The sequence below is a fragment of the Manis pentadactyla genome, chromosome 3 (genome assembly GCF_030020395.1).
Source record: "Manis pentadactyla isolate mManPen7 chromosome 3, mManPen7.hap1, whole genome shotgun sequence".
Classification (NCBI taxonomy): Eukaryota; Metazoa; Chordata; class Mammalia; order Pholidota; family Manidae; genus Manis; species Manis pentadactyla.
In genome coordinates this window covers 53,691,325-53,716,915 of record NC_080021.1, presented here as the reverse complement: position 1 = coordinate 53,716,915, position 25,591 = coordinate 53,691,325, and the positions used below count along the sequence as shown (strand labels likewise).

The 25,591-nt window shown below is 39.1% G+C and overlaps 1 protein-coding gene and 1 long non-coding RNA gene across 2 annotated transcripts in view; one reads left to right on the top strand and one right to left on the bottom strand.

Moving 5' to 3' along the window:
* Positions 1-335: 335 nt before the first annotated feature.
* On the top strand, positions 336-12,576 carry LOC130682863 (uncharacterized). Its single transcript, XR_008996258.1, has 3 exons — positions 336-661; positions 10,096-10,194; positions 10,910-12,576. It is a non-coding gene; the product is annotated as an uncharacterized LOC130682863 (long non-coding RNA).
* Positions 12,577-15,330: 2,754 nt separating this feature from the next.
* The window catches only part of LOC118932043 (carbonic anhydrase 1-like), a 56,643-nt gene continuing 46,382 nt past the window's right edge, over positions 15,331-25,591 (bottom strand). The window contains 4 exon segments of the mRNA XM_057499327.1: positions 15,331-15,447; positions 17,780-17,863; positions 20,223-20,308; positions 20,311-20,340. Of these exon segments, the coding sequence (XP_057355310.1) occupies positions 15,331-15,447; positions 17,780-17,863; positions 20,223-20,308; positions 20,311-20,340 (317 nt within the window).

Here is a 25,591-nt window from a genome sequence, read left to right as displayed (position 1 = left end):
GAGAGCAATTGCTCTTTAAAATAAAATATTTTAAATCAAGTCATATTTAGCTTTTTATCAAGTTTCATTGAAGACAGGATCCCCTGCCAAAGTTTAAATATCACTAATTATGTCACAATATATAATTCCTTATTGTTGAACATTTAGGTTAGTTCCATATTTTGTTGCTATAATATTGATATCTTAGTACATATACTACATTTTTCCTTTTTATTGTCTCCTTAACTTTAAATTTCCTGGAGCTGATTTAGGCCCACAGGGCTTGGGCATTTATAAGCCCTTCAGGCAGCCATTGCCAGCTCCCTGTCTAAGGCAATTTACAGTGCCAAGGGCAATGCGAGCATGCTCACTGTTTTGTCTACAGCCCAAAAGTAACAGCTCTGAGAAATAAAACAAACAACCACACAACAAAAAAACCAGCCACGTAAACTAGTGTATTTAAATCAACTCAATTTAAAAGGCAGGCTGTATACTGTGCCTTAAACCCGAAGTTAACTGTGGCTGAGCCAGATTGGTGGTGTTGGATTTCAGCTCCCTGAGAAGCTGTGTAGGTGGCTGGAAGAGTTGGTGAGAAAACAGTGTTACTCTGAATTTGAAGTCTGTTGAAGTAGAAGAATGTCAGAAGCCATTTACAAAGGGCTATTCAAGGACCACAGACAAGGTGAGAGTCCCTGGTGCTCCTGGAATCTTGAGGCACCAAATTAGGGAATCACTGACTTGGGTAACTAGCTTCCTGGAAGATATCTTGCCTCGGAAAGTCACATGGGGCAAAATTTAATTGGAGCTGCTCACTCACAAAGCTCTTGTGGGAAAATGTCATGTGTGTAGCACATGCAGATAGTGGCTTTTTTAATTGATGTATAGTCAATATACAATATATATTAGTTTCAAGTATATAGCACAGTGGTTTAACAGTTACCCATATTATTAAATGCTCACCCCCATTAGTTCAGTTACTATCTGTTGACATAGGAAGATGTTACAGAATTATTGTCTATATTCTCCATGCTGTACTACCATCCCCATGCCCAAATTATATTATGACTGAGAATTTTTATGTGCCTTTATCCCTCTCACCCTCCCCATATACCTACTCCAACCCCTCCCACATGGTAAACACCAGTCACTTCTCAGTGTCTGAGTCAATTGCTGTTTTGTTCACTTTGTTTTGTTTTGTTTTTAGATTCCATACATAAGTGAAATCATATGGTAGTTGTCTTCCTCCACCTGGCTTATTTCACTTAGTGTAATACCCTCTAGGTCCATTCATGTTGTTGCAACTGTAAGGATTTCTTTTCTTTTTATGGCTGAATGATATTTCATTGTGTATATGTACCATGTCTTCTTTAGCCATTCATCTATTGATGAACACTTAGGTTGCTTCCATACCATGGCTATTGCAAATAGTGTGGTGATAAACATAAGGATGCATATATCTTTTGAATAAGGGATTTTGTTTTCTTTGGGTAAATTCCTAGAAGTGGAATTACTGGGCCATATGGAATTTCTATTTTTAGTTTTTTGAGGAACCTCCATACTGCTTTCCACAGTGGCTGCCCCAATTGACATTCCCAACAAGAGTGTAGGAGGGTTCCCTTTTCTCCACATCCTTGCCAACATTTGTTATATCTTATCTTCTGGATGGTGGCTATTCTGACTGGTGTGAGGTTTTACTCATTGTGGTTTTGATTTGCATTTCCCTGATGATTAGTGATGTGGAGCATCTTTTCATGTGCCTGTTGGCTATTTGTATTTCTACTTTGGAAAAATGTTCAGGTTCTCTGTCCATTTTTTAATTGGGTTACTTTTGGTGTTCAGGCATATGAGTTCTTTATATATTTTGGATGTTAACCCCTTATCTGATAAATCACTTATGAATATAGTCTCCCATACTGTAGGTTGCTTTTTTGTTCTGTTGATGGTGTCCTTTGCTCTATTGAAGCTTTTTAGTTTGACCAGTGGATTTAAAATACCACTTAATAAAGACAAGAAGGAAAAAGAAAAGAGGAAAGATACCACTCATATTCTCACTCCCACCCCAAAAACAACTCTTTGCCTTTTAAGGATTAAAAAAATGAATCTGTAATGCATTGATTGCTCTTATAAAGTTTTGATAATTTATTTTACTTTTTGTAAATTGAATAATGCAGTGGAAAATTGAAGAAATCATATAACCTGAGTGTAACTGTGTGCTGGTAAATCCTTGGTTTGTTGTAAATGACAATATATTGTAAAATTTGTAGGGTAAAAGCTGCTTTCTTTCCAAAGCATGAGTTTACTTTCCTCGGTTAAACCCTCAAACTGGCACTTCTGCCTACAAACTCAGCAGAGAGGACAAGGAGCAATTATATCATTTTCTCACCTCCTGACATCAGCCATGGCAGGCTGGTGGCAGATGGTCGAAGAATGTCACACACTGCCCTGAGGTGCTAATCTCTCTTCTCATAAAACAGAGACATTCAGTCTATGGTGACACACAGATGCTAACATTAAGGTTGGAACAAACAACCTTTCTTTACGGAATAGGTGTTCAAACTGATGCTTGGATCTTAACTGTTGAAAGTCCTATGTTTGCCTTTTTACACAGAAAAGTTTACCTTAAGTCTGGCTCTGTGGGAGGCAGTAGGGACTGGACTAAAGAGGCCACAGGATGCTTGACCTCTCACATTCACACTCAGATCCATGAAGCTGGGAATTGTGTGTGCAATATGAGGGTCCTTTGGAAGCAGGAACTCTTCCCTGTGCCTATTGCCCTGGTTCAGGCCATCGCCTACCAGCTCTCTTGACTCCAGTTCAGCTGCCTCACCCGGGTACTACTCATCTCTCTAAGATACAAAGCTGGTGGTCTTTTTCCTGGACACACCTTTGATGAAAGTTAAGCTGCCAACAAAGCAGATTCCAAACACTCAAGAGTTCCTGCCTTCAAGAGCTTGTACTTGTGCTCCGGCCCTGCTGTGTTCTGGTGTCTCCGGCCAGCCTTGCCGTGCTCCTGGCAAGCCCTCTTCTTATCTACCTTGGCTCTTGTCCATGATTTCTTCTTTTCCATTGAATTTCCTTTTTCTATTTCTTCGTCCTTTAACAACTAGCACAAACGTAACCTCTTTTCTGAGTCTTTCTTTAACCTTCTCTTTCCACTGGGCAGAGTTAAGAGCTTTTCCATTCTGCTCTGATGTGTTTTGCTCACAGCACTTACTTTATTACAATAAACTAAGTAAATGAATTTTTTTGGTTTTCCAGTGCATAGAAAAGCTGTTTACACTAAGGCCTGTTAAGTGTGCAATAACTTTATGCCTAAAAAAACCTTCAATGTACATACCTTAATTTAAAATAATACTTCATTGCTAAAAATGCAGTTCCTTCTATTTGGCTCCCCCACTCCAGGCAGACTGCAGCTCTGTGGGGCTGGCATGTGTCTAGTCCATGTTTTTATCCCCAGAACTAACGCAGCATCTGGTACATGGTAGGTGCTTGTTTAATCTTCTCTAAACAAATTCATTTATTTATAAATAGGTCACTAGTGAATTAATAAAGATTAAGTAATGGTTGTTATCAATATTTGTTATTTACTTATTCAACCATCATTTACTGAGTCTCTATTATGTGCCAGGCATTGTGATGAGCACTGGTATCATTGAAGAAGTCATTGCTCCTGACCTGAAGGGGTCCCCAGTGTTGTGAGGGAGATAGTTACACAAGCATGAATTATATTCACTTATTTTGTAAAATAAAAAAAGTTCTTAAATTTGGACATTTTTTTCTTCCATGCAATTAGAGTTAGAGTGAATACTGGCATTTTAAGAGCGTAAGTAGCAAAAATATATAAATATTATCTAATTTATTGTCTGAGCTACTCAGAAAAGATACTTTTATAAGTACAGGCATACCTTGGAAATATTGCAAGTTCAGTTCCAGACCACTGCAATAAAATGAATATTACAATAAAGTAAGTAAATGAATTTTTTCAGTTTCCCAGTGCATAGAAAAGCTGTTTACACTAAGACCTGTTAAGTGAGCAATAACTTTATGCCTAAAAATAACTCAATGTACATACCTTAATTAAAAATAATATTTCATTGCTAAAAAATGCTAATCATTATCTAAACTTTCAGTGGGTTGTAATCACTGATCACAGATCACCATAAAAATAGCCTAATGACAAAGTTTGAAATCTTGTGAGAATTTCTAACATATGACACAGATGTGAAGTGAGCAAATGCTGTTGGAAAATGGCACCGATAGTCTTGCTCAACACAGGTTTGCCACCAACCCTTAACTGATAAAAAACACAGTATCTGTGAAGCATGAAAAAGTGAAGTGCGATAAAAGGGGGTATGCCTGTGATTCCTCTTCCCTTTGGCAGCAGGGCACAGTCCTGGGGTTCTGCTGGAGGTACCGGGGATTTAGACTCTCCCTTTTCCCCCACAGCCACCCCAACAGAGAACTGCACTGCTAGCAAGAAAAGCTAGAAACAGAGAGGCTTCCTCCCTCACTGCCAGAAGTCCGCGGAGACTCTCTGCGTTCCAGGACTCCGGAGTACTAGCAGCATCTCCACAGGGGTATCTCCCCAAACATCCTCAGCCACCTTCTGGTCAAGTGAGAAGACAGAGAACAATTTAACAAGAGAGCTAGAGGAGAGTTGCCTCAGACTTATTTCAGGATAGGCCAGGAGTGAGGGTTTACTATAGCTTTCCTCTAGTCTGGCCAAGAGAGACCGGAGTCCCAGTTATTAATGAATCATGACATATAAAGGGACAACCTGAGACCATCAACTAGCATTTTGTAAAGGTCAGGGGTCACTACAAAAGTATGTGTGCAGAGGCAACAATCATTGTTCCATTATACCAGGAGGCAAGTCCAGAGGTGTGGGATCATAAGACTACAGGGACATCAAGAGGTAAAAAAGTTCACCCTTGCCTCCAAGCAAGAGGACCTTCAATCATTCAAAAAACCAAGAGAAAATAGAATGAATCCAATGAGCCAGGTCTGATTTGGGGAGCCAGAGGTTTTCCCAGCAAATGGCTCAGTTGACACCTGCATAGTATATGAGCTATTCTAGAATAGCTTGGAGCCCTTAAGACCTTTTACAATTTCTTACCTGTATTGTTAGTTTTCTTTGCTCATCTCCTGGGAGTGAGCTTTGTTAATATCATAGAAGGTTGTACAGTGTTGGCGCTATCATTCCATGATGTACCCTGTAAGGTGTGTGCTCCCGAAGACACTGTAGAACCAAATGTTAGCCCTGCTGAAGGACGGGGCGTACTGCTTGTCTCCTCTGGGTGTGGGAGGCAGTCCTGGCTCCAGTGGTGGAAAAGCAAAGCTGCTGGACAGCAGGTATCCTGGACAGTCAGAAGAGTTCAGAAAGATTTTTAGCAAAGCAACGATAAGTTCTTCATAGTTTAAGTAATATTATTTATCGATAACCAATGCTTCTGTATTATTTTAAACTATTTTAATGTATTATCTTCTCTCCCTTGTTGGTTTCCTCTGAGTTTAATAGAGCTTCTAAAAAAATCTTATGCCTTTTACCACCATTTTTCAGAGAACAGTAACAGGTACATTGGAAATTTAGTCTGTCAATATGTGATACAGGATATGTAAAAATCGACCTGGGTAATGACAGTAAAGGTAAGTTTTGGCTTGATAATGAAAGACTTACTCTAGGGCTTATGTGGGCTAGGCATTGCATTGGAAACTGGAAAGCTATACAGGATGGGTGTAGGGAGAAACCTAGAGTGGGCATTACGTGGAGATGTTTATCTCCATTTTTATGAAAGATCTTTGAACTGTTAGAAATTGTGGTAGGTAGAATAATGGCCCTTAAAGGTGCCCAATACCTAGTCCTCAGAAGTTGTATGTTACTTTACATGGCAACAGGGACTTTACAGATGTGAATAAAATTATAGATTTTGGGATAGGAAATTATCCCAGGTTTTTTCAGGTGGGTTCAATCTAATCGCATAAATCCTTAAAAGCAGACAATCATTCCTGGCTGTGGTTAGAGAAAGAGAGGTGATAAAAGAAGCTGGGTCAGAGAGATGCTCCATCATGTACTTAAAGTTTTTAATTAAAATTTCTTTTTTTACTATTTTCTCCAGCTTTATTGAGGTATGATGGACAAATAAAAATTATATATATTTAAGTTGTACAACATGATGACTTAATATATGTATACATTGTGAAATTTTCACCACAATCAAGTTAACTAACACATCCATTACATAGTGTGTATTCTTTGACCAACAGCTCTCCATTTATCCATCCCTCAGCCCCTGGAAGACACCATTCTACTCTGCTTCTGCGAGTTAGACTTTTTTAGATTCTACTATAAGTGAGATCATACAGTTTTTGTCTTTCAGTGTACAAATATTTCTGTACGTGTTGTGCAGGATGATCACCACGAAGTTGACTGTTAGAAGTATTGATGTCAGTCAAAAGTCTAATTGTAGGGGTTTTGTGAAATAAGTGATGGCTCACCCATTTACTTGAATACTACTTTGTCATTCAAGATTACCTTGGAGAATGTGTTACTTGACATGGAAAAATATCCATAAATTACTGGCCATTGAAACAAGCAAATCACAAAAGAATAATGTCTCAGTTTGTAGTCTTTCTCTCTCTCTAGGTTTATACAGCTGGAAGGGTTTTACATAACAACCCCACATCCTCCACTCACCCATCCTAGAAGCTGCCAGATGGTGGCAACTTCTCAGTTCTGTTCATGAAGGGGGCTACGTCCTGCCCATCTAAGCATCATACCCCCAAGCCTCGACCTGTTCACAAGACTAATATGACATTCTGTGTCTCTTTTTAGAAAAAGTTCTAAATTCTCCTTAAAGAAGGGCCAACCAGCAAGATACAATTCTAGAAGGCCGCACATGCCGACGGGGAGAGAAGGGAAGATGCTTCGGCAATGACGCATCTCCCCGGTTTGCTCACAGAAAGGCTGAGTGTTGCCAGTTCCCGGTGTCGGGATGCCTTCTGTGTTCTGCATCTTTTTTTTAGCTCAGGGATTATCAGGGCAGGGTTTCCAAGCCAGGGCATTCTATGCGCTTGCCCACCCAAATTCAGAGCTCAGTGGGATCATTACCAGCTTTTAAAAACTGTGCTAGATAAGAATTTAGCTCTTGCCAACAGAATCCATTCTTATGGATGACTTATTTGTTCAAGAAGTAGGCAAACAATGCTTTAGTGACTTTTATGCACTATGAAGGCATTTGCTCAGGGTTAATTTCAGCAGAGTATAATCTTCCAGTTGCTTTGTTAATAAAACATCCAAATTGTCTTTTCCACACTGACGCTTTACACATTTGGCTCTCAGAGTCTATAGGCGTCATGGAGACTCACAGGACCAGATGATCTAATTACCATTTATGCCGTCCAAAATGAACAATGATAAGGACTGAGCTCAATATCCCTTCGTTCATCTGAATATTCATTTTTAAGATCTAAATAAAATACTAAAACTGAATTTTCAAAATGTTAAGCCACACAGTGAAATGTGAAATTTTATTAATTAAATGATTAATTACAAATTTAAATTAGCTAGTGCTGAAATTTCTAATTCAACAGTTTTGAAACTGAATTTAGTCGTATTAATTAATTTTATAAAAATAAAATGACTTCCAATTCTAGTAACCAACATCCATGTAGTTGTTAATTGGATTAATGAGTCACATGTTACATCTATTTATACACAGATTTCAGAGAAATGTGAATTGTTTGAACTTGCAAAACATTCCTCAGCTGCCATGTGCAACTGTTGTGCAGACTTGTTAATTTGTGAGTAGCTCTGGAACCATAAATTTAAGCACATGGATAAACAAGAAAATGGGTACTTGGCTCTACAGGGAATAGCTGCTTGTCTTGCAAGGATCTATTGCACATATGCAGTCTGAAAGGATGATTACTGTGGCCTCTCCCTTGCCTAAACACAATTACTGCTCCAGTTATTCCCATATTCTGCAGCAAGGTCCATCTCCATCACTGGCAGTGGTGCAACCCACAAGCCTTTGTGTTGTTCAGCCACAGTTACTTTTTGTCTCAGGGAAAGGCTAGAGATGTGGAGTGGTATTTCCTTGGAGCATAAATCATGTTAGTCATGAGAGCAGATGTTTAGGGTTGTCAGTCTGGCTGGGCCAGAGCTGAGTACCAGATCCTAAGAGAAAGAGGTATCCATGTGTTCCTTTATAAACCGATGTTTGTTTGTTTATGATGTACCAGCTCTCCAAAGGGCAGGGCCCTCCTTGCTTGGGTCTGATGGTGATAACGTGTAACTACTCCTTGCAGAACCAAGAGATTTTTTTTTTTAGTATTTTAATTCTTTTTTTGTAAAGGTATTATTGATAAACACTGTTATGAAGGTTTCACATGAAAAACAATGTGGTTACTAGATTCACGCTTATTATCGAGTCCCCCCCAACCCCCATGCCCCACTGCAGTCACTTAGGACCAAGGGATTTTTTAGATGAGGTGGCTATTTGGTTCTATCTTGAAGGAAACAGAGCACCATGGGGCATATGCAAAGGCACTAAGGTATTTAGCAATGTTCCCTGTTCAGGAAACTGCAGACATGTGTATGGCTAGAGCACAGGAGGCTAAAGGGGAGTGGTGGGAGGTAAACCAGGAGAGATAATTTGGGACACATCACAGAGGTCTTAAGAGCCATTTGGAGTTTTTCCTGAAATAAGGAAGAACTTTAAGAAAATAAGGAGGAGGGTTTTTTGCAGGGGAAGAATTGTTTAGATTGAACCTGATATAGAGCAGAGTTGGAGAGGAGCAATAACAGACGCAGAGGCACTTAATTGGGGTGGCATTTATCCCAGGGAGAAACAATGATGACCTTAACAGAGTTGTAGTGGAAATGGAAATGAGAAGTTGAGGGGTTTGGGATATGGTGAGAGAATGGATCTAGCACATTGGAGTTCTTTTAATAACTGTCAGTTGAAGTGAATTGTATTCCTTTTTCCAGTGCCTCCAGAATTTTCACTACACTATCACATGCTTTTGTTTAACCATGAATTAATTTGAATATGTTGTTTTAATACTTTGAATTGCAAAGTGGGTACATTCTTACTCAGGAAAGATTGATACCAAAGGGAGTCATACCAAGAAGTTTTCAGTGAAATAGGTCTGACGCTGTTACACAATTGAGTTCATTCCCAGCATGAGCAGTTTCTTGGCTGCTGTCTCCCTGCATCAAAGAAGTTCATCTGTGCGTCCATCAGGTCATAGAGAATTGGGTTATAATGTATACTGCTCATCAACACATTTTCTGTACTGACTACATTGCCCTTCTGTTACCTTTGGTAAGATTTTTTTTGTCTACTTTGCTCAGTGGGGAGCATTTGGAATCCTTCAGTTTTCTGAATAGACTGTAATTTTACAGAATGCTCCCTTTGTTCTGTGAAGAACTGAATCATTTGTTTCTAAATCAAGTTTAACTTAAAATGTCTTTCTTCTTATTTGGGGGGAGCTTTATTAGACTTCTTGTAATTTTTCAAAACTGACTGGGGTAGATTTATAGCAAAGGTAGTTTGAAAATTTGGAAATTTGACAGTTGGAGGCGATGGGAATCATGCTGTTTTTCTCTCTCTCTCTTTAAAAGTCTTTTCTTATTCATGCTTGTTACATTGCTTCACATCATAGTTGAGTCAATTGGACCTTGATGCAGATTCAGTCCCGCTTGTCTCTAAAATTTATCCTAACCTTAAATCGAGGGATCTGAGAAGTCCAGCCTTAACCTGGGACCCCACACCTTGCCAACTCTGCTCCTTCTATTGACCACTTCTATTCCAATAACAGCTGCTTCTGCCCAGACTCTGCAGGTCTAAATCCAGGCATTGATGAATCAGTTTCCCTAAGATATGGATAATAATTTGCCTTTACCCATTTTCTTTATTGAGGACTTGTTCCTCAACCTCAGTGTTGGGACTACGGCTCTTGATTTTGTGATCACATTCTAGATTATCCAACCTGTCCTGGATTTCTCCAGGGCATGCCGTTACCTTGTGATTGGTCTCTTGGTATAGGTCCACCACTTTGTTGCTTACCTTTTGCATATTTTACTTTTCATGTCAGAATGTCCTTTTTTTCCAGTTCGCTGAGTTGAGATGATTTTCTCAGCATATTCCTCCTCCCAGGAGACAAAGCTGACAATCAATTCCAAACCTTCAGATTGTATTCTAACTCATTGAAGTAGGTTGATTGTGTCCCAAGACATATGCAAATTTGTGGCTCATATGCTGGTAGAAAAATCTTGTTGGATAAATAGTAGTAGCAAGTTAAATCATTATTCCTCTGCCTTCTTATAGCATTTGGTTGCATGTATAGTAATTATATATATTTAAGTTTAATTTGACATAGTTATTAACATGGATGTTTCCCCCAACAGACTGTAAACTCCTCTGTGACAGGGTCTATTTTATTTATTTCTGTATTTGTTCTGTATACCCAGCAGCATTAACATAGTGCTTTCCAAGTGGTAAACATACAGTAAATAGATGAAGAAATAAACATAAAAGTAGAGTTTGTAGGATGCTTATTAATAGGGCTAGAGTTTTATTTATTTCTTTATTGCCTACAACATTAGCATAATGCTATCCACATAGTAAAATACTAGTAAATATTTTTAAAAATAAGGAAGAATAGAGTATCATTTTTCAAATATCTGGGTTAATAATTTACTGTTTGAGATTTTTCCTGCACAGAAATCAGAAACTGCTGTCAGATTGGTTGTTTGTGTTCAAATTTCATAGACAATACATTGTTCCTTTTTATGGCCAGAATAACCACATCTATGTTCAAGTCAAATATATTAAGACCTCTTTATGTGTTCTTTTTGATTTCTTTAGGAGATACAAAATGAGTGATAAGATGAATCACTACCTTCCTGCTTTTGTTCTTTTTGCAGTGTTTACAGTCTAAAAGAAGAGACAAGTGAAGTGTACAGGAAATGTGAAACAAGACCAAAAAAAAGAAGTCAGAGAGATGCTTATGAAAAGTTCTGTTGGAGAGGCTTGCATCCAGCTGTGGGAACTTAGGGGGCTTTCTAGAGGGGTGACATTTGAAATCAATCTGAAAGTCTGGGTAGGACTTTAACAGCAGAAGTCACTAAACTACTGGAAAAAGGAAGAGCATGAGCACAGGCACGGGAGCGAGGTGTGTCTAGAGACTGTCAACTAAGTTTATCAGACTGAAATGTAATGTACAAAGAGCAAGTAAGAGAGAGGTATGTCTCGTGAGGCCAAGGTAGACTGGGGACATATGAGCTTTAGGAACTTGCAGGTAATTTGGAAGAAAATAGGGAGCCGTTATCCAACCAGATGGCTTGCTAGCTAGCTAGATACTGCTTCACAACCATTGCATGTGATCATAGTCACTTGGGGGGTCTTGGAGAAAAATATTGAATCACCCCAGATCTATAGTGAGAATATCGGGTGACTTGGAAATTTATACTTGAAAACAAAACCAAACAAAACCTCCACAGATGCTTAATATTCTCTAGGTCTGGGAGTCACTTTGTAGATTATAGATTACTGCCCAGGAAGTCTTATTTTCATTTATCAGAAGTCAATTGAGTACTTAATAATTATCAGACATTGTGCTAATTACTGGAAATGTGGAGAGGAAGCCAACAGACACTGTCACCTATCTCTTAGTTTACAGCCTAGCAAGGTAACCAACACTATATAAATAATTATGTAAATTGTAACTCTACTGAGTACTGTCAAGAAGTACAGGGTGTCATAAGAGCATACAATGGGGGGACTGCCAACTCTGGTTAGGGGAGACCCCCTTGAGGAGGTGAAATGTTAACCAAGACCTCAGGGCCTAAGCAGGTGAAAGGTTTGAAAACCATATCAGTAATTCACTGTAAAATAATTAAAGACCTGAAATAGGGACTAGAGTTCAGGAGGAGATGAATGTGTTTCTGTTTCTGTTTGCTTGCACAGTGAAACAAAGGGAAAAAATACTACAAGAAAAAAGCATGAGATGTACAGCAAAAAAATGAAGAAACTGAGCCAACTTATTGGTGGAACTATCGCTTTGCCAGGTTTTTAATGACAATTGATGCCATTGTCTGAGCACTTAAGGCCTGACTTGGCTGTGGTGTTTGGAATTGAGTCCTCACTAACCTCTTCTTCAGTGTAGTCCTATTGGAATGAAGAATTTAAAGTTTATACACCATTCTTGTACATTCGGGTGTACAAAAATACAACAAAAAGAATACATTGTTTTTCCATTTTTAGAAAGGGGAAAAAGTACCTAAGAGACCCCTGGGTTCTGAAATCTCTCCAGGTATCTTTTCTCTCTTTGGCTTTCCTTGAGTCTTGGCACCTAAGAAAGTGATAAATGTCACCAGGGACTTCAATTCCTTTTCCTTTGCCTGTTATTTAAGCTTCAGAACTTTCTGAGTTCCTAATTTCCATGGAACTATCGAAATGTCCCTGTTTAATCTATGTTCCACTTGAGAACTTAGATTTCCCTTTGAATTAGTTTTCTAAAAGCATAGCCACTTAGTTTTTTCTGGACTTGGCTTAACGATTAGCTCTAGTACTTAACAAAATAAAAACCATTTCCTGAGCTACTATTCAATTCATACCGTGGATGGAAGGAAGTTGTTGTTTGTGTTGCCCAATTGATATGTTAGGGTTGCAGTAATAATGGGAAGGTTATGTTTTAAAAATTAGAACCAGAAGAGTCACGTCAAGCTCCATCGTGGCATCAGGCAGACAGGGCCATGTGTTAGCAGCTCCACCCTGCTAGGCAGCCCTTGGTCTACAAGCAGCCACTCCTGCCTTGGTATCTGTGTGCGTGCTGGGGATGTGAGAGCCAGGATTGGAAGGGCGTCAAGAGCTGTGCTTTGAATAGTTTGAGATGTTCTTGTAATATCTAAGCAGAGACATTGAACAGGCAATTGCTTGAGGGTATTTGAAACTTGATCTCAGATTAAAATATAACTTTGGAGATCATAAATGTAAATAAATAGAATTAAAACAGCTTTTGGAACCAGGGTAATAGATGTTAGTCACATTATAGCAAGTCTAAAATTCTACCACCAAACTCTTCTCTCCTGCCCTGAACCCTATAGTTTTCATAACATGATATTTGATAATAAGACTTGTTCTGGAACACCACTTCTATACTATGTGTGAACAGACTGTGGTACTTTGTGTTTTCTCCAGTAATGTGTTGTGACAGATACTTCTTTTTGTCATTGGCAACACTGTGTATTGTTTTAAAAATATTTACTAATTTAATATGTGAAGGATCTACCCTTGAGCCTATGCAGGGCCCCTTGGTTGGCATTGCCATTCTGCCTGGTTAGGAGCCCAGTAGATTTGTCATAAAGAGGATCAACTGCCAAACATCACGGAAAAACCAGGGAATCCTTGCAGGATGTTCAAATCCTCTACCTAAGTTGGCAAGGGAAGAGAGCACACAGCAGGAGGCTGAGTCAAAGAAACATACGAGTTGCATTTGCAGATGATCCGCTGACTTGTCCACGTGTCTTTTCTCAGCAGCTGCTTTTATCGGCTACTTCAGAGAAATGTGGAAAGCCCCCATAATGCACCTTGTGAGTTCTGCCAAATAAGTGAAATTCTGGCGGAAGCAATAAGAGGAAACATGCTCCCTAGTTGTCATTCAGCTTAGGGATAAAGGTTGATAGTCATCATATATCTTCTGTCACTTCTTTGTCCTTTCCATACTAAGACTTATAGACTTATATTTAAGTCCTGGAATCCATTAAACCTTCTTGAGAATATATGGGTCATCAACTTAAATATTTTTCTGGTCCTTGCTGTGAAATTTAGTTTTTAAATTGCTCAATTTCTTTTCAGAAAATATTTTCAAATATTGTGGGTTCTGAGCATCTTTTGCAGACATATTTCTCAAATTAAACTCACACCCTTCTTTCTTTGGCTCTCATGATGACCTTTGATAACTTTAGAATTAAAATCCTATCAATGTGACTCATGTGAAATAAGAGGATCATAGAACAGGTGTAACTATTTCAGGCTTTCTCAATACCTGGCAAATATACAGTAATATACACGGATTACTTTTGCAAAGAAAGTATTTTGTATTTATAGAATGCTTATGAGAACAGAGAGCTAAAGTGTTATTTGGGTCCATTAAATTTTAATAAAGAGAATTCCTTAAATTCTGGGCCCCAAATCAAAAATTTCAAAAGAAGTCACTTAGTATGATTTTAGGTACAACACAAACACAGCCTTCATACAAAGGAGCCATGAAGAATCTGCTTGGTCTGTCTTTTTTAACCCCAGTTATTTAGAGGTTTTGGTTGATTCTGTGACATTACACAAGACTTAAACTTTGGAATGGGTGTGGGTTTTGGTCTCTAATACGATTTCTCAGAAAAGAGAACAAAAGTAAATCACAACACTAAACACTAGACATAGATTTGTAGAATTGTGGATGTAGAGATGGCTTTAGAAAGAACTGGCTTCAGAAAGAAGTGGCTTCAGGTCAAGTGTACATCTGACTAAAAGGTTATAAGGTTATATGATGTTTCTATGTGATTCTAAGTCAAATAACTCTTAAGACATTTTTATAAACCATTCACTGGTGACTTTTCCATCAATTTTGGAGTACAGATTCTCCATTTAAACTAACTAGTTATAATAATGGGAAAAGAAAACCCTAACATAAGCTTTGCTATTGGGAGGAAGAAGTGGAAGCAATAACCGGAGCATCATCCTCCTATATAAAAATATATCATTTTTATCACAGGGAAAATATATAATGGCAATATTGGTACAGTATAAGAATATTCAATACAGTTGTCATCTACTTGTATATTTGTCTTCAACATAAGCAAATGAATTTCTCAATATTTCATTGCAAGCTGCTCTTAGGTTATTATACTTGAGGCAAAATAATATTGCAAATAAGGGATTTAAGATTTTTCAATGTAAGTGGGGGTAGAAACCCAATATTCTTTTTAAAGATAGAAGACATAATACAGGCAAGAAGGAAGGGATAAAATTATTTTATTGGTTCAACTAAACTGAATGACATAAAAAGAGATCCAAATCACTAAGAAATTTATTCAGTACATTTTAATTGTAATGATAAAAAGTTCCACAAGATAAACTTGAATTTAAGCACAGATTTTGTGAGCTTACAGATGACTAGTTGGGCTACGTATGAAGAATGAAAATAAAAGTTTTTTGGTTATGCAGATTACATTTTGCAGGTGTACCATCTTATTAGTATTGAAATAAATTTTTCTTAAACATTGTTTCTCTGGATAATGTCAGAAGCAGGGCTGTGTTCCTTGGGGGGATAAATTCCTTCCTGAGCCCATCAGAATGGAGCTGTCACTGTTCTGCCCTTCAGAGGCTGGGGTGATCGGTCCGTGCGCTGAATGGGCACAGCTATATCACCTTCAACATTCGACAGAAGACTGCGGACCTGTGCCAGCTGGGAGGAAGGAGGAAATACTTAAAGAACCAAAGGCTATTAAAATTACACAAAGTATTTTATTTCCAGTATAATTAAGGTACTGATATTTAGAAAACTATGTTGTGGATTACAATGGTTTCACCAATGGGAAGAGAGAAAGACAGAAATTCCTTCTCATTTCTTTGAACTAGGAATTTGGCTTAACGGATGGATGGATGACTGGATTAGCATACCAACTTCCTCACTTGCCAACAGGGGTGCTTTGAGTGAGCGACTTTTCTGCTTGGTGCCTCAATTTCCATACAGTACTTATGTCATTGGGAGGTTGTGAAGGTTAAATGGTGAATACATCTAAAGTTCTTAGAACTATGTTGGCATATAGCATATGCTCAGTTAAGTGTCAGTTACCAGTAGGCTCCATTGTCGGTCCTGTTGGCTCATTGTCAGAATTGGCTGACAAAACATGCAAAGCACCTAATAAAGTAGTTGCTCAATCAATGGTAGTTATTATAATTAGAAACAATAATTAAAGAGATATTTTATTGGTTACTTAAGAGCCTAAGTTTCAAAAAAGGACAAAAATCCTTTGTTGACTATCAAGGTATGTTGGCTCAGAGTTCACTACTCTCCCAGCACCTCCAGGTGTTCACAAAGCCAGAAGCAGGGCTGGATTTGTGCTTCACTGAGTGCTTAGGTGAAGTGGTCACCAGGCAAAAGTTTGCTTTTTTCAGTTTTCTCAAAACAGGTTTTTCTTGTTCTTGCTGACTTCTTGAAATGTTGGCAGTTTGGCCCAGTTCAAAGGTTCAGAAAGCAGGACGTGCAAGGCAGTTCCTCTGAAATGGCGGCTCAAGTTCCATCTTAAAATGGCTCTACTTATGTCATTTTTCATGCTACAGATCAAGTGGAGGACAAAAAGTTGGTTTCAATTTAATGTGGGCAAGATGCTCAAAGAGATACAAGTCAAACTCAAGGACTTTAGCAAAACTGTGATACAAAAAGCAACCTCTGACTTTTGGTTTACTTTACTAGTTATAAATACAGTGCATGACATGTTATAAGTGTCTAGTGAAGGTTAACTAGAATTATTATAATTTTAAAAGTTAGCCACCCAAGTGTGACACTGTAATTTACAATAAGAAATGTACTATTTGGTTTTCATCCCTGTTTCTGGCACAGAGCTTCTTAGTCCTTGGAATTTCCTATGTGGTGAGAGCAATAAGGTGTCTTTTGTTATGTTAATGTGGTGACTTTTGGGCCAAATTTCAGGATGAAGGCTGGTTGCCCGGAGAACCAACCATGATTAGAGGCCCCAAGCCTCCTTGAAGGGGAGAGGGGCTGGAGTTTGAATCCATTGCCAATAGCCAATTATTTAATCAATCATGCCTGTGTAAGTGAGCCTCCATAAAAACCCAAAAAGACTGGATTTGGAGAGTCTGGATTTGTAAACACCTGGAGGTGCTGGGAGAGTAGTGATCCAGGGCAGGGCATGGATCTTTGCCCACTGCCCATATCTTTCCCATCTGGCTGTTCCTAAATTATTTTCTTTTATAGTCAAGCAGTGATCTAGTAAAATGGTTTGTCTGTGAACTGCTCTAGCAATTTATGGAACCCAAGGACAAGGTTGTGGGAACTTCTGATTTATAGTCATAAAATCAGAAGCCCAAGTAATAACCTGGCTTGCAACTGGCATCTGACATTAAGGGAGGGGACTTGTAATCTTGCAAGACTGAACCCATAACCTGTGGAACATGATGCCGTCTCTGGTAGATAGTGTCAGAATTGAGTTGAATTCCCGGACACCTTGTGAGTGTCCAGGAATTGCTTGTTGGATGTGTTGGGCACCGTGCCCAAAAGAATTTGGTGGGCAGAACACAAAAGACCCAGGTTTGCCCAGTGTAATAATGACTTCCCTATAGAACATTTTAAGGATTCTCCTATAGAGCATTTAAGCAACATCTGTATTTTAAACATCAATTGAACTTTCTTTATGTGACTGTTGTTTTTTTTCCTGATGAAATATTAAATTGATAAATTCCTTAATCTCTGAGGTAGGAAGTTTAGCAGAAAGGGAATTTGGAAAAGCTGGGAAATAGAGATTCCTTCCCTGCTGACACCACCTTCTCATTCCATCCCTCCCTAAAATTTATTTCTTTCTTCAAAAGGGAAAAGCCAAGAGAAAACAAAGCAAGAAAGTGCTAGAGAATTGTTCGTTCACATGTAGCCATTAGTAGAATGGAAATTTCCCAGAAAGAAAGAGGAAAATACCTTTTTACTTGTTTTCATCTTATTTTGGGCTCTGACTGGTGAGAAAATAGTGGTAGCAGAGCTCTGTAAGTCACCTTCATCAAACACCAATAATCACCAAACCATCAGGCTGTGAGGCAGCTTTAGTCTGGCTGGAGTACTTTGCAGAATTCCAGTGAACTATGTGAAGCTAAAAATGATAATGTGGTTAATCAGTTATTTATACCATTGTGAGGATAGAAAGGAAGTTCTAAGTTAACTTGTTAATATACGAAGATGTGTCTTGCCTTAGACAGATAAAACTTACGTGAACATTTATCCAGTGGGCAAAAAGGGTTATGTTCTCACTCTTAAGGGTTATCTGTTTTGAAAGGGCAAGTTTCAAATCCTGGAACCAGTAAGTAAAATTTCTTTTCCCACAGGATCACAACTACTCAACACGATTTCTTTCTTTCCTTTTTTTTTTTTTTTTAAATCTCTCTTTGGTTTGAAAAGATCAGGACTTTTGACTAACTAGTTTTAGGACAAAGATTGAAATAATTTCCTCTCATGAGGTACATTTAGTAACTTTATGAGAAGGGGTTCCTGGAATGTCTGGGAGTCTTGGACAAGGGCAGATTCAACTGAGCTCATCCAGGCACCCCTTAAATCAATATCTCCAGCCTAAGCACTCTATGGAACTCTAGTCTTGTATATCCAAGTGTATATGTATGTCTTCTTGATATCTTCCACATGGTTGTCTAATAGGTGCCTCAAATTTAACACAGCCAAAATAGATCTCTTGATTTCCTCCTTGCCAAACATGTTTTAGTTTCCCTTCTTAAGAAAAGGTATCACCACCCACCTAATTGCTCAATAAAAAAGTACAGCAGTTATCATTAATTTCTTACTTTCCCCCACTTACCAACATTCATTTATCAGCACGTCTTACATATCATACCTCCTCACTGGGTTTACAACTTTGGGTCTTTGCATTGGCTTCTGATTTTCTCTGGAATATCCTTCTTCCCCATAATCTTTCAGTGGCAGTCTTTTATTTTGAATTAGTGCTGAACTCAAATTTCACTCCTGAATGAATTTTTTTCTGACTACCCAGTGTAAAGCGATCATCTGGTCAATCATGTTACTTCAAGTCAAATTAACTCTCTCCATGCCACTTATCTCATCTCTCCTTCTCCCTTCCTTCCTCCCTCCTTTCCTCTGTCCTATGTTGAACTTTAGGGCTAAATGTCTGTCATCTCTAGCCTGGATTGTTTTTATTTTTCTCAAATTAGATGAGAGGATCACTAATTTAGATTTCTCAGATACAACCAAATATCCCTCTAAAAAGATAATAACAATTTGGCCTCATAACCCATTTTCCTTTTGGTTTATCTTCTATTTTATGAAACAGGAAAAAAAAACATTTAATGGATTTCTGCAACATTTAAAGTCATTAGCCAAGCTTTGCAATGTAATATAAAGCAAGTGATATTTTTATACAAGTTTGAAATCCTCTATCAAAATTAAAAAGACACATGCTCTTTAACCTAGCTATCCCTCATAAAAATCTGTCCTACATAATTGTTTTCATTAGGGTGTAGATGCATAAAGGGATATATTTGTTGCAGAATTTTTTTGGTAAAAGCAACCAATGAAATAAAAAGCAAAAGTCATTGTAATTGTCCATCAGCAGGGGCCAGTTAAATAAATTCTGATACAGTCATACATTGAAATACTATAGAGTCATTAAAAGAATGAAGTAGAATTAAATTACTGACTTGGAAAAATGACTATGATAAATTGGTAAGTAGGAAAAAAGGTTGCAAAACTATATGCATAACAAATTCATTTTATAAAAGTAAAATAAAAAGTCAAAGTATATAGGTACATATATATTATACATTCATACACATAAAGAGCAAAAGCTCTTCCCTTTCAATCTCCCAGACTGTCTTTCAACAGCTTGATGCATATATTCTCAATTTTCTCTATGGATATACAGACAAAATGTCTCAAAATGTATCACAAGCTTCCATGTGAGGGCAAGTCAAGAGACCAGAGGGTGGTGGCCTGCAGGCCGGCAATCTGAGACCCTCATCTAGACGTATGCTGCTCTGTGAGCAGGCTGATTATGATTTGATGTTCACTCTCAGGGGAGTCTTACTGAAGTGCTCCGGCCTGGGCACACCTATGTTGCTGGTATGTCCAGACTTGAACTTTTAAATAAGAAGGAAATGATCCATTTGGGGTCAGAGCTTCGAAGGAGAACAGCATGTCCCCTTGAGGCTAGCTTGATTTCAAGGTAACATTTTTTGAGGCATTCTGAAGAGAAAGATGATTCTTGACTCAGGAGTTCAGCTCCAAGTTCAGCTGCCTCTTTCATTTGAAAAATTTCCTTCAGTTATCAAACATGGTCTGTCTGTGTTTGATGTTAATGGAGCCTGGGACTTCCTTATAGAGACCAGAATGCTCATTTCTTTGGAGCCATTCTAATGGTCATATATAATAAGGGAGCTGATTCTGGGAGTACTGTCAGAGCAATGATCTCTCTTGCTGAGTTATATTACCTCTCGGGAATATTTGACTCCATCCACTGTGTGTTCAGGACCATAGTCATTTGTGCTGCCCCAGTGAAAATGGAACTGACTGAGGCATAGCTTTCAGGGAGAGGACCACCCTTCAGCACTAGAACAGAAAGGGAACAGCTAACTCTTAGCCTTATGACCATAAGCTCCAGCTTACCTTTGCATTTAATATAAAGCAACACTAAATTGGGTTGAGTAGAAATGAAAACAAACACTAATGCCAGAGTTCCCATCTTGGATTCCCCACATCCGTGATGATGGCTTTCATACATATCGTGCACTCCTGACTGTGGCATTGGGTCATATACAATTTTCAGCCAAAAACTGTAATTTTACCTTTTTCTGCAGCTAAGAAAACATATTGGAAGGCAGAGGAATTGTAAGATTACAGGCCTTTCCTTGAATCTTCAATTTGCAGATTTATTCGTTTGTTCTTTCACCAAAGACTGTATAAGGCCTTATACATCAAGATCTTTAGTAACTTAGTTTGAGTAACAAATTTCTTATCATATACTTTGTAACTGATCAAGGCACACACAACAGTGTATCTTCACAGATTTGTGGAGAATCCCTGGCCAGGGACCAAGAGAAAGTGCCAGAGGGGCAGTGGGGTCACTTAAAAATTTTTTACATTGAATATCCATGTCATTTTAGAGAATTTACCCAATCACATGATTAATTAAAAACACATAATACCAAACCTAATCTAATATCAACAATAGATAGAGCCTCTGGATCACAGGAAGATGGCGGCATGAGTAGTTCAGTGGAAATCTCCTCCCCAAAACATATATATTTATGAAAATACAATAAATACAACTATTCCTAAAAGAGACACCAGTGGATGCACTACAACAGCCAGGATACATCTACATCTGTGAGAACTCAACATCACATGAAGGGGGTAAGATACAAGCCGCGGCCAGGCGGGACCCAAACACTCCCCCACCCCAGAACCCGGCGGGAAGAAAGGAGTCGGAACAGGGAGGGAGTGAAAGCCCAGGACTGCTAAACAACCAGCTCTAGAAATCTGCATCTGGAGCACAGATACAAGGTGCACAGGGCGCTGGATATTAGAGAAAAGGAAAAGCAAAACCTGTGGGCAGGTCCCCACAACCGGCGTTCCTGAGACAAAAGAAAAGCGAGTGCTTTCTGCAAGTCTTAAAGAGACAGGGACCCCATAGCTGGACGAAGTCGTCCTGGCACACTTAGCCAGCAGCTGGAAATCCAGAGGAACTTTAGGTGCCCTAAACCCCGGGGAGGCAGTGCAGGTCTGAGGCCCCTCATGGCACTAAGCAGCCTGCCAATCGTTCCTCCAACTGGCGCGGACCCCTACACACCAGCCCAGCAGAGGGAGAGTGGTAGCGGGTACAGGGGGCAGCTGCACCGGAAGGGACCGGAAGCAGATCGTGTGCGCCAATGGCACCAGAGGAGACCTGGAGAGGCTTGTGCGAGCCCGCAGCGGTGGCAACCGAACAGCCCAGGCACGGCTCACGTGCACCGGCGGCAGTGGAGCCAGAGAGAGCAGACACACTCCCAGCAGCCGACCGGAATCCCAGCCCAATGCACAATGCCGCCCGCGCCAGACTCAAAGGCTGCTGCTGGCAAACAGCTGCCCGGCAGGGGTGCCGCTATCACGGAGGAGTGCACCCGGCATACCTGCCACTCCCCGCAGGGCTCCGTGCTGCTCTGATGGACCAATATCCCAGATGAACGTAGATGCAAAAATACTCAACAAAATATTAGCAAACCAAATTAAAAAATACATCAAGTGGATCATACACCATGACCAAGTGGGATTCATCCCAGGGATGCAAGGATGGTACAACATTCAAAAATCCATCAACATGATCCACCACATCAACAAAAAGAAGGACAAAAACCACATGATCATCTCCATAGATGCTGAAAAACCATTCGACAAAATTCAACATCTATTCATGATAAAAACTCTCAACAAAATGGGCATAGAGGGCAAGTAACTCAACATAATAAAGGTCACATATGATAAACCCACAGCTAACATCATACTGAACAGTGAGACGCTAAAAGCTTTTCCTCTGAAGTAGGGGACAAGACAGAGATGCCCACTCTCCCCACTGTTATTCAACGTGGTACTGGAGGTCCTAGCCATGGCAATTAGACAAAACAAAGAAATACAAGGAATCCAGATTGGTGAAGAAGAAGTCAAACTGTCACTATTTGCAGATGACATGATATTGTACATAAAAAACCCTAAAGACTCCACTGCAAAACTACTAGAACTAATATCGGAATTCAGCAAAGTTGCAGAATACAAAATTAACACAGAAATCTGTAGCTTTCCTATACACTAACAATGAACTAATAGAAAGAGAAATCAGGAAAACAATTCCATTCACAATAGCATCAAAAAAGAATAAAATACCTAGGAATAAACCTAACCAAGGAAGTGAAAGACCTATACCCTGAAAACTATAAGACACTCTTAGGAGAAATTAAAGAGGTCACTAACAAATGGAAACTCATCCCGTGCTCCTGGCTAGGAAGAATTAATATTGTCAAAATGGCCATCCTGCCCAAAGCAATATACAGATTCGATGCAATCCCTATCAAACTACCAACAACATTCTTCAATGAACTGGAACAAATAGTTCAAAAATACATACGGAACTGCCAAAGACCCCAAATAGCCAAAGCAATCCTGAGAAGGAAGAATAAAGTAGGGGGATCTCGCTCCCCAACTTCAAGCTCTACTACAAAGCCACAGTAATCAAGACAGTTTGGTACTGGCACAAGAACAGAGCCGCAGACAAGTGGAACAGAATAGAGATTCCAGACATTAACCCAAACATATATGGCCAATTAATATAAGATAAAGGAGCCATGGACATACAATGGGGAAATGACAGTCTCTTCAACAGATGGTGCTGGCAAAACTGGACAGCTACATGTAAGAGAATGAAATTGGATCACTGCCTAACCCCATACACAAAAGTAAATTCAAAATGGATCAAAGACCTGAATGTAAGTCATGAAACCATAAAACTCTTAGAAAAAAACATAGGCAAAAACCTCTTAGACATAAACATGAGGGACCTCTTCTTGAACATATCTCCCCGGGCAAGGAAAACAACAGCAAAAATGAACAAGTGGGACAATATCAAGCTAAAAAGCTTCTGTACAGCAAAGGACACCATCAACAGAACAAAAAGGAACCCTACAGTATGGGAGAATATAATCATAAATGACAGATCCAATAAAGGATTGACATCCAAAATATATAAAGAGCTCACACACCTCAACAAACAAAAAGCAAATAATCCAATTAAAAAATGGGCAGAGGAACTGAACAGACAGTTCTCCAAAAAAGAAATACAGATGGCCAACAGACACATGAAAAGATGCTCCACATCGCTAATTATCAGAGAAATGCAAATTAAAACCACAATGAGGTATCACCTCACACCAGTAAGGATGGCTACCATCCAAAAGACAAACAACAACAAATGTTGGCGAGGTTGTGGAGAAAGGGGAACCCTCCTACACTGCTGGTGGGAATGTAAATTAGTTCAACCATTGTGGAAAGCAGTATGGAGGTTCCTCAAAATGCTCAAAATAGACTTACCATTTGACCCAGGAATTCCACTCCTAGGAATTTACCCTAAGAATGTAGCACTCCAGTTTGAAAAAGACAGATGCACCCCTATGTTTATTGCAGCACTATTTACAATAGCCAAGAATTGGAAGCAACCTAAGTGTCCATCAGTAGATGAATGGATAAAGAAGATGTGGCACATATACACAATGGAATATTATTTAGCCATAAGAAGAAAACAAATCCTACCATTTGCAACAACATGGATGGAACTAGAGGGTATTATGCTCAGTGAAATAAGCCAAGCAGAGAAAGAGAAATACCAAATGATTTCACTCATCTGTGGAGTATAAGAACAAAGGAAAATCTGAAGGAACAAAACAGCAGCAGAATCACAGAAACCAACAATGGACTAAAAGGTACCAAAGGGAAACGGACTGGGGAGGATGGGTGGGTAGGGAGGGATAAGGGAGGGTGAAGAATAAAGGGGGTATTATGACTAGCATGCATTATGGGGGGTGGGAGAAAGGGGAGGGCTGTGCAACACAGAGAAGACAAGTAGTGATTCTACAACATTTTGCTATGCAGACGGACAGTGACTGTAATGGGGTTTGTGGGGGGGACCTGGTATAGAGGAGAGCCTAGTAAACATAATATTCTTCATGTAATTGTAGATTAATGATAACAACAAAAACAAAAAAGCAGTTCCTGTGTGGTGATCTCCAGTTAGTTCTTCACAATGGTATAAAGGTCATATCAAAGTCTGGGCAAAGGGTTTGTTTGTGTTTATACAGAGGATCAAAGCCTAATTTGGCTACCCAGAAAACGAATTAAGATACGATATGAAGAAGAACTTCCAACATCAACATCCTCTGGAAGAGTCATTCCAGAAGATGATCATCAAAAAACTTCAACAAAGATCCACGCACTGCTACAGCTGTAGATGCACTCATCCCACCAGTTCCTGGACTTGCCATGGGAATGAAGAAGGAGATATCTAAGCTGGCCTGTACATACAGTAAAACAACAAATTTGACTGGATCTATACTGTCGGAACTCAACCAAGAATTAGGAGAAGTGAAAGTTGCAGCACTCCAAAATCGTGCGACTATAGACTATCTACTGTTAAAAGAACATATGGGATGTGAACAGCTCCCAGGAATGTTTTGTTTTAATTTGTCTGATTTTTCTCAAACTATTCAAATTCAGTTAGACAATATCCATCATATCATTGATAAGTTTTCACAAATGCCTAGGGTACCTAACTGGTTTTCTTGGTTCACTGGATATGGCTGGTAATTTTAGGTCTACTTTTGTTATGTAGCTGTATTCCAATTATGTTAATGTGTGTATGCAATTTAATTAGTAGTTTAAAACCTATACATGCTTATGTTACTCTACAAGAAGATATGTCAAAGAAATAATCAATCTTCCCGTCTTTTCTTCCATCTGCTACTTCTATAGCTTTTCTTCTTCCTTCCTAATTACAACCCTTTAGTAGAATTTGTGCCTCATATCGAAATTACTGAGTATCATAATTCTTCCAAGTGGTAAAGATACCTCAAGACAAATGCTGGGCATAGAAGTCACAGGGCATAAATCTGCAAAGAAGTAAAAAGCTAACCTTTTCAAAGAATATTGCTTCTCTCTCACTTACCAACTTTACATTTTCCTGTATGGCCCTGGAAATGACTGGTTAGCCAGAGACGGGTAAGATTCCTCAAGGGAGGAACAACCTAAGACAGGCACAGTTGAAGGGGGTCATCAGGTGATA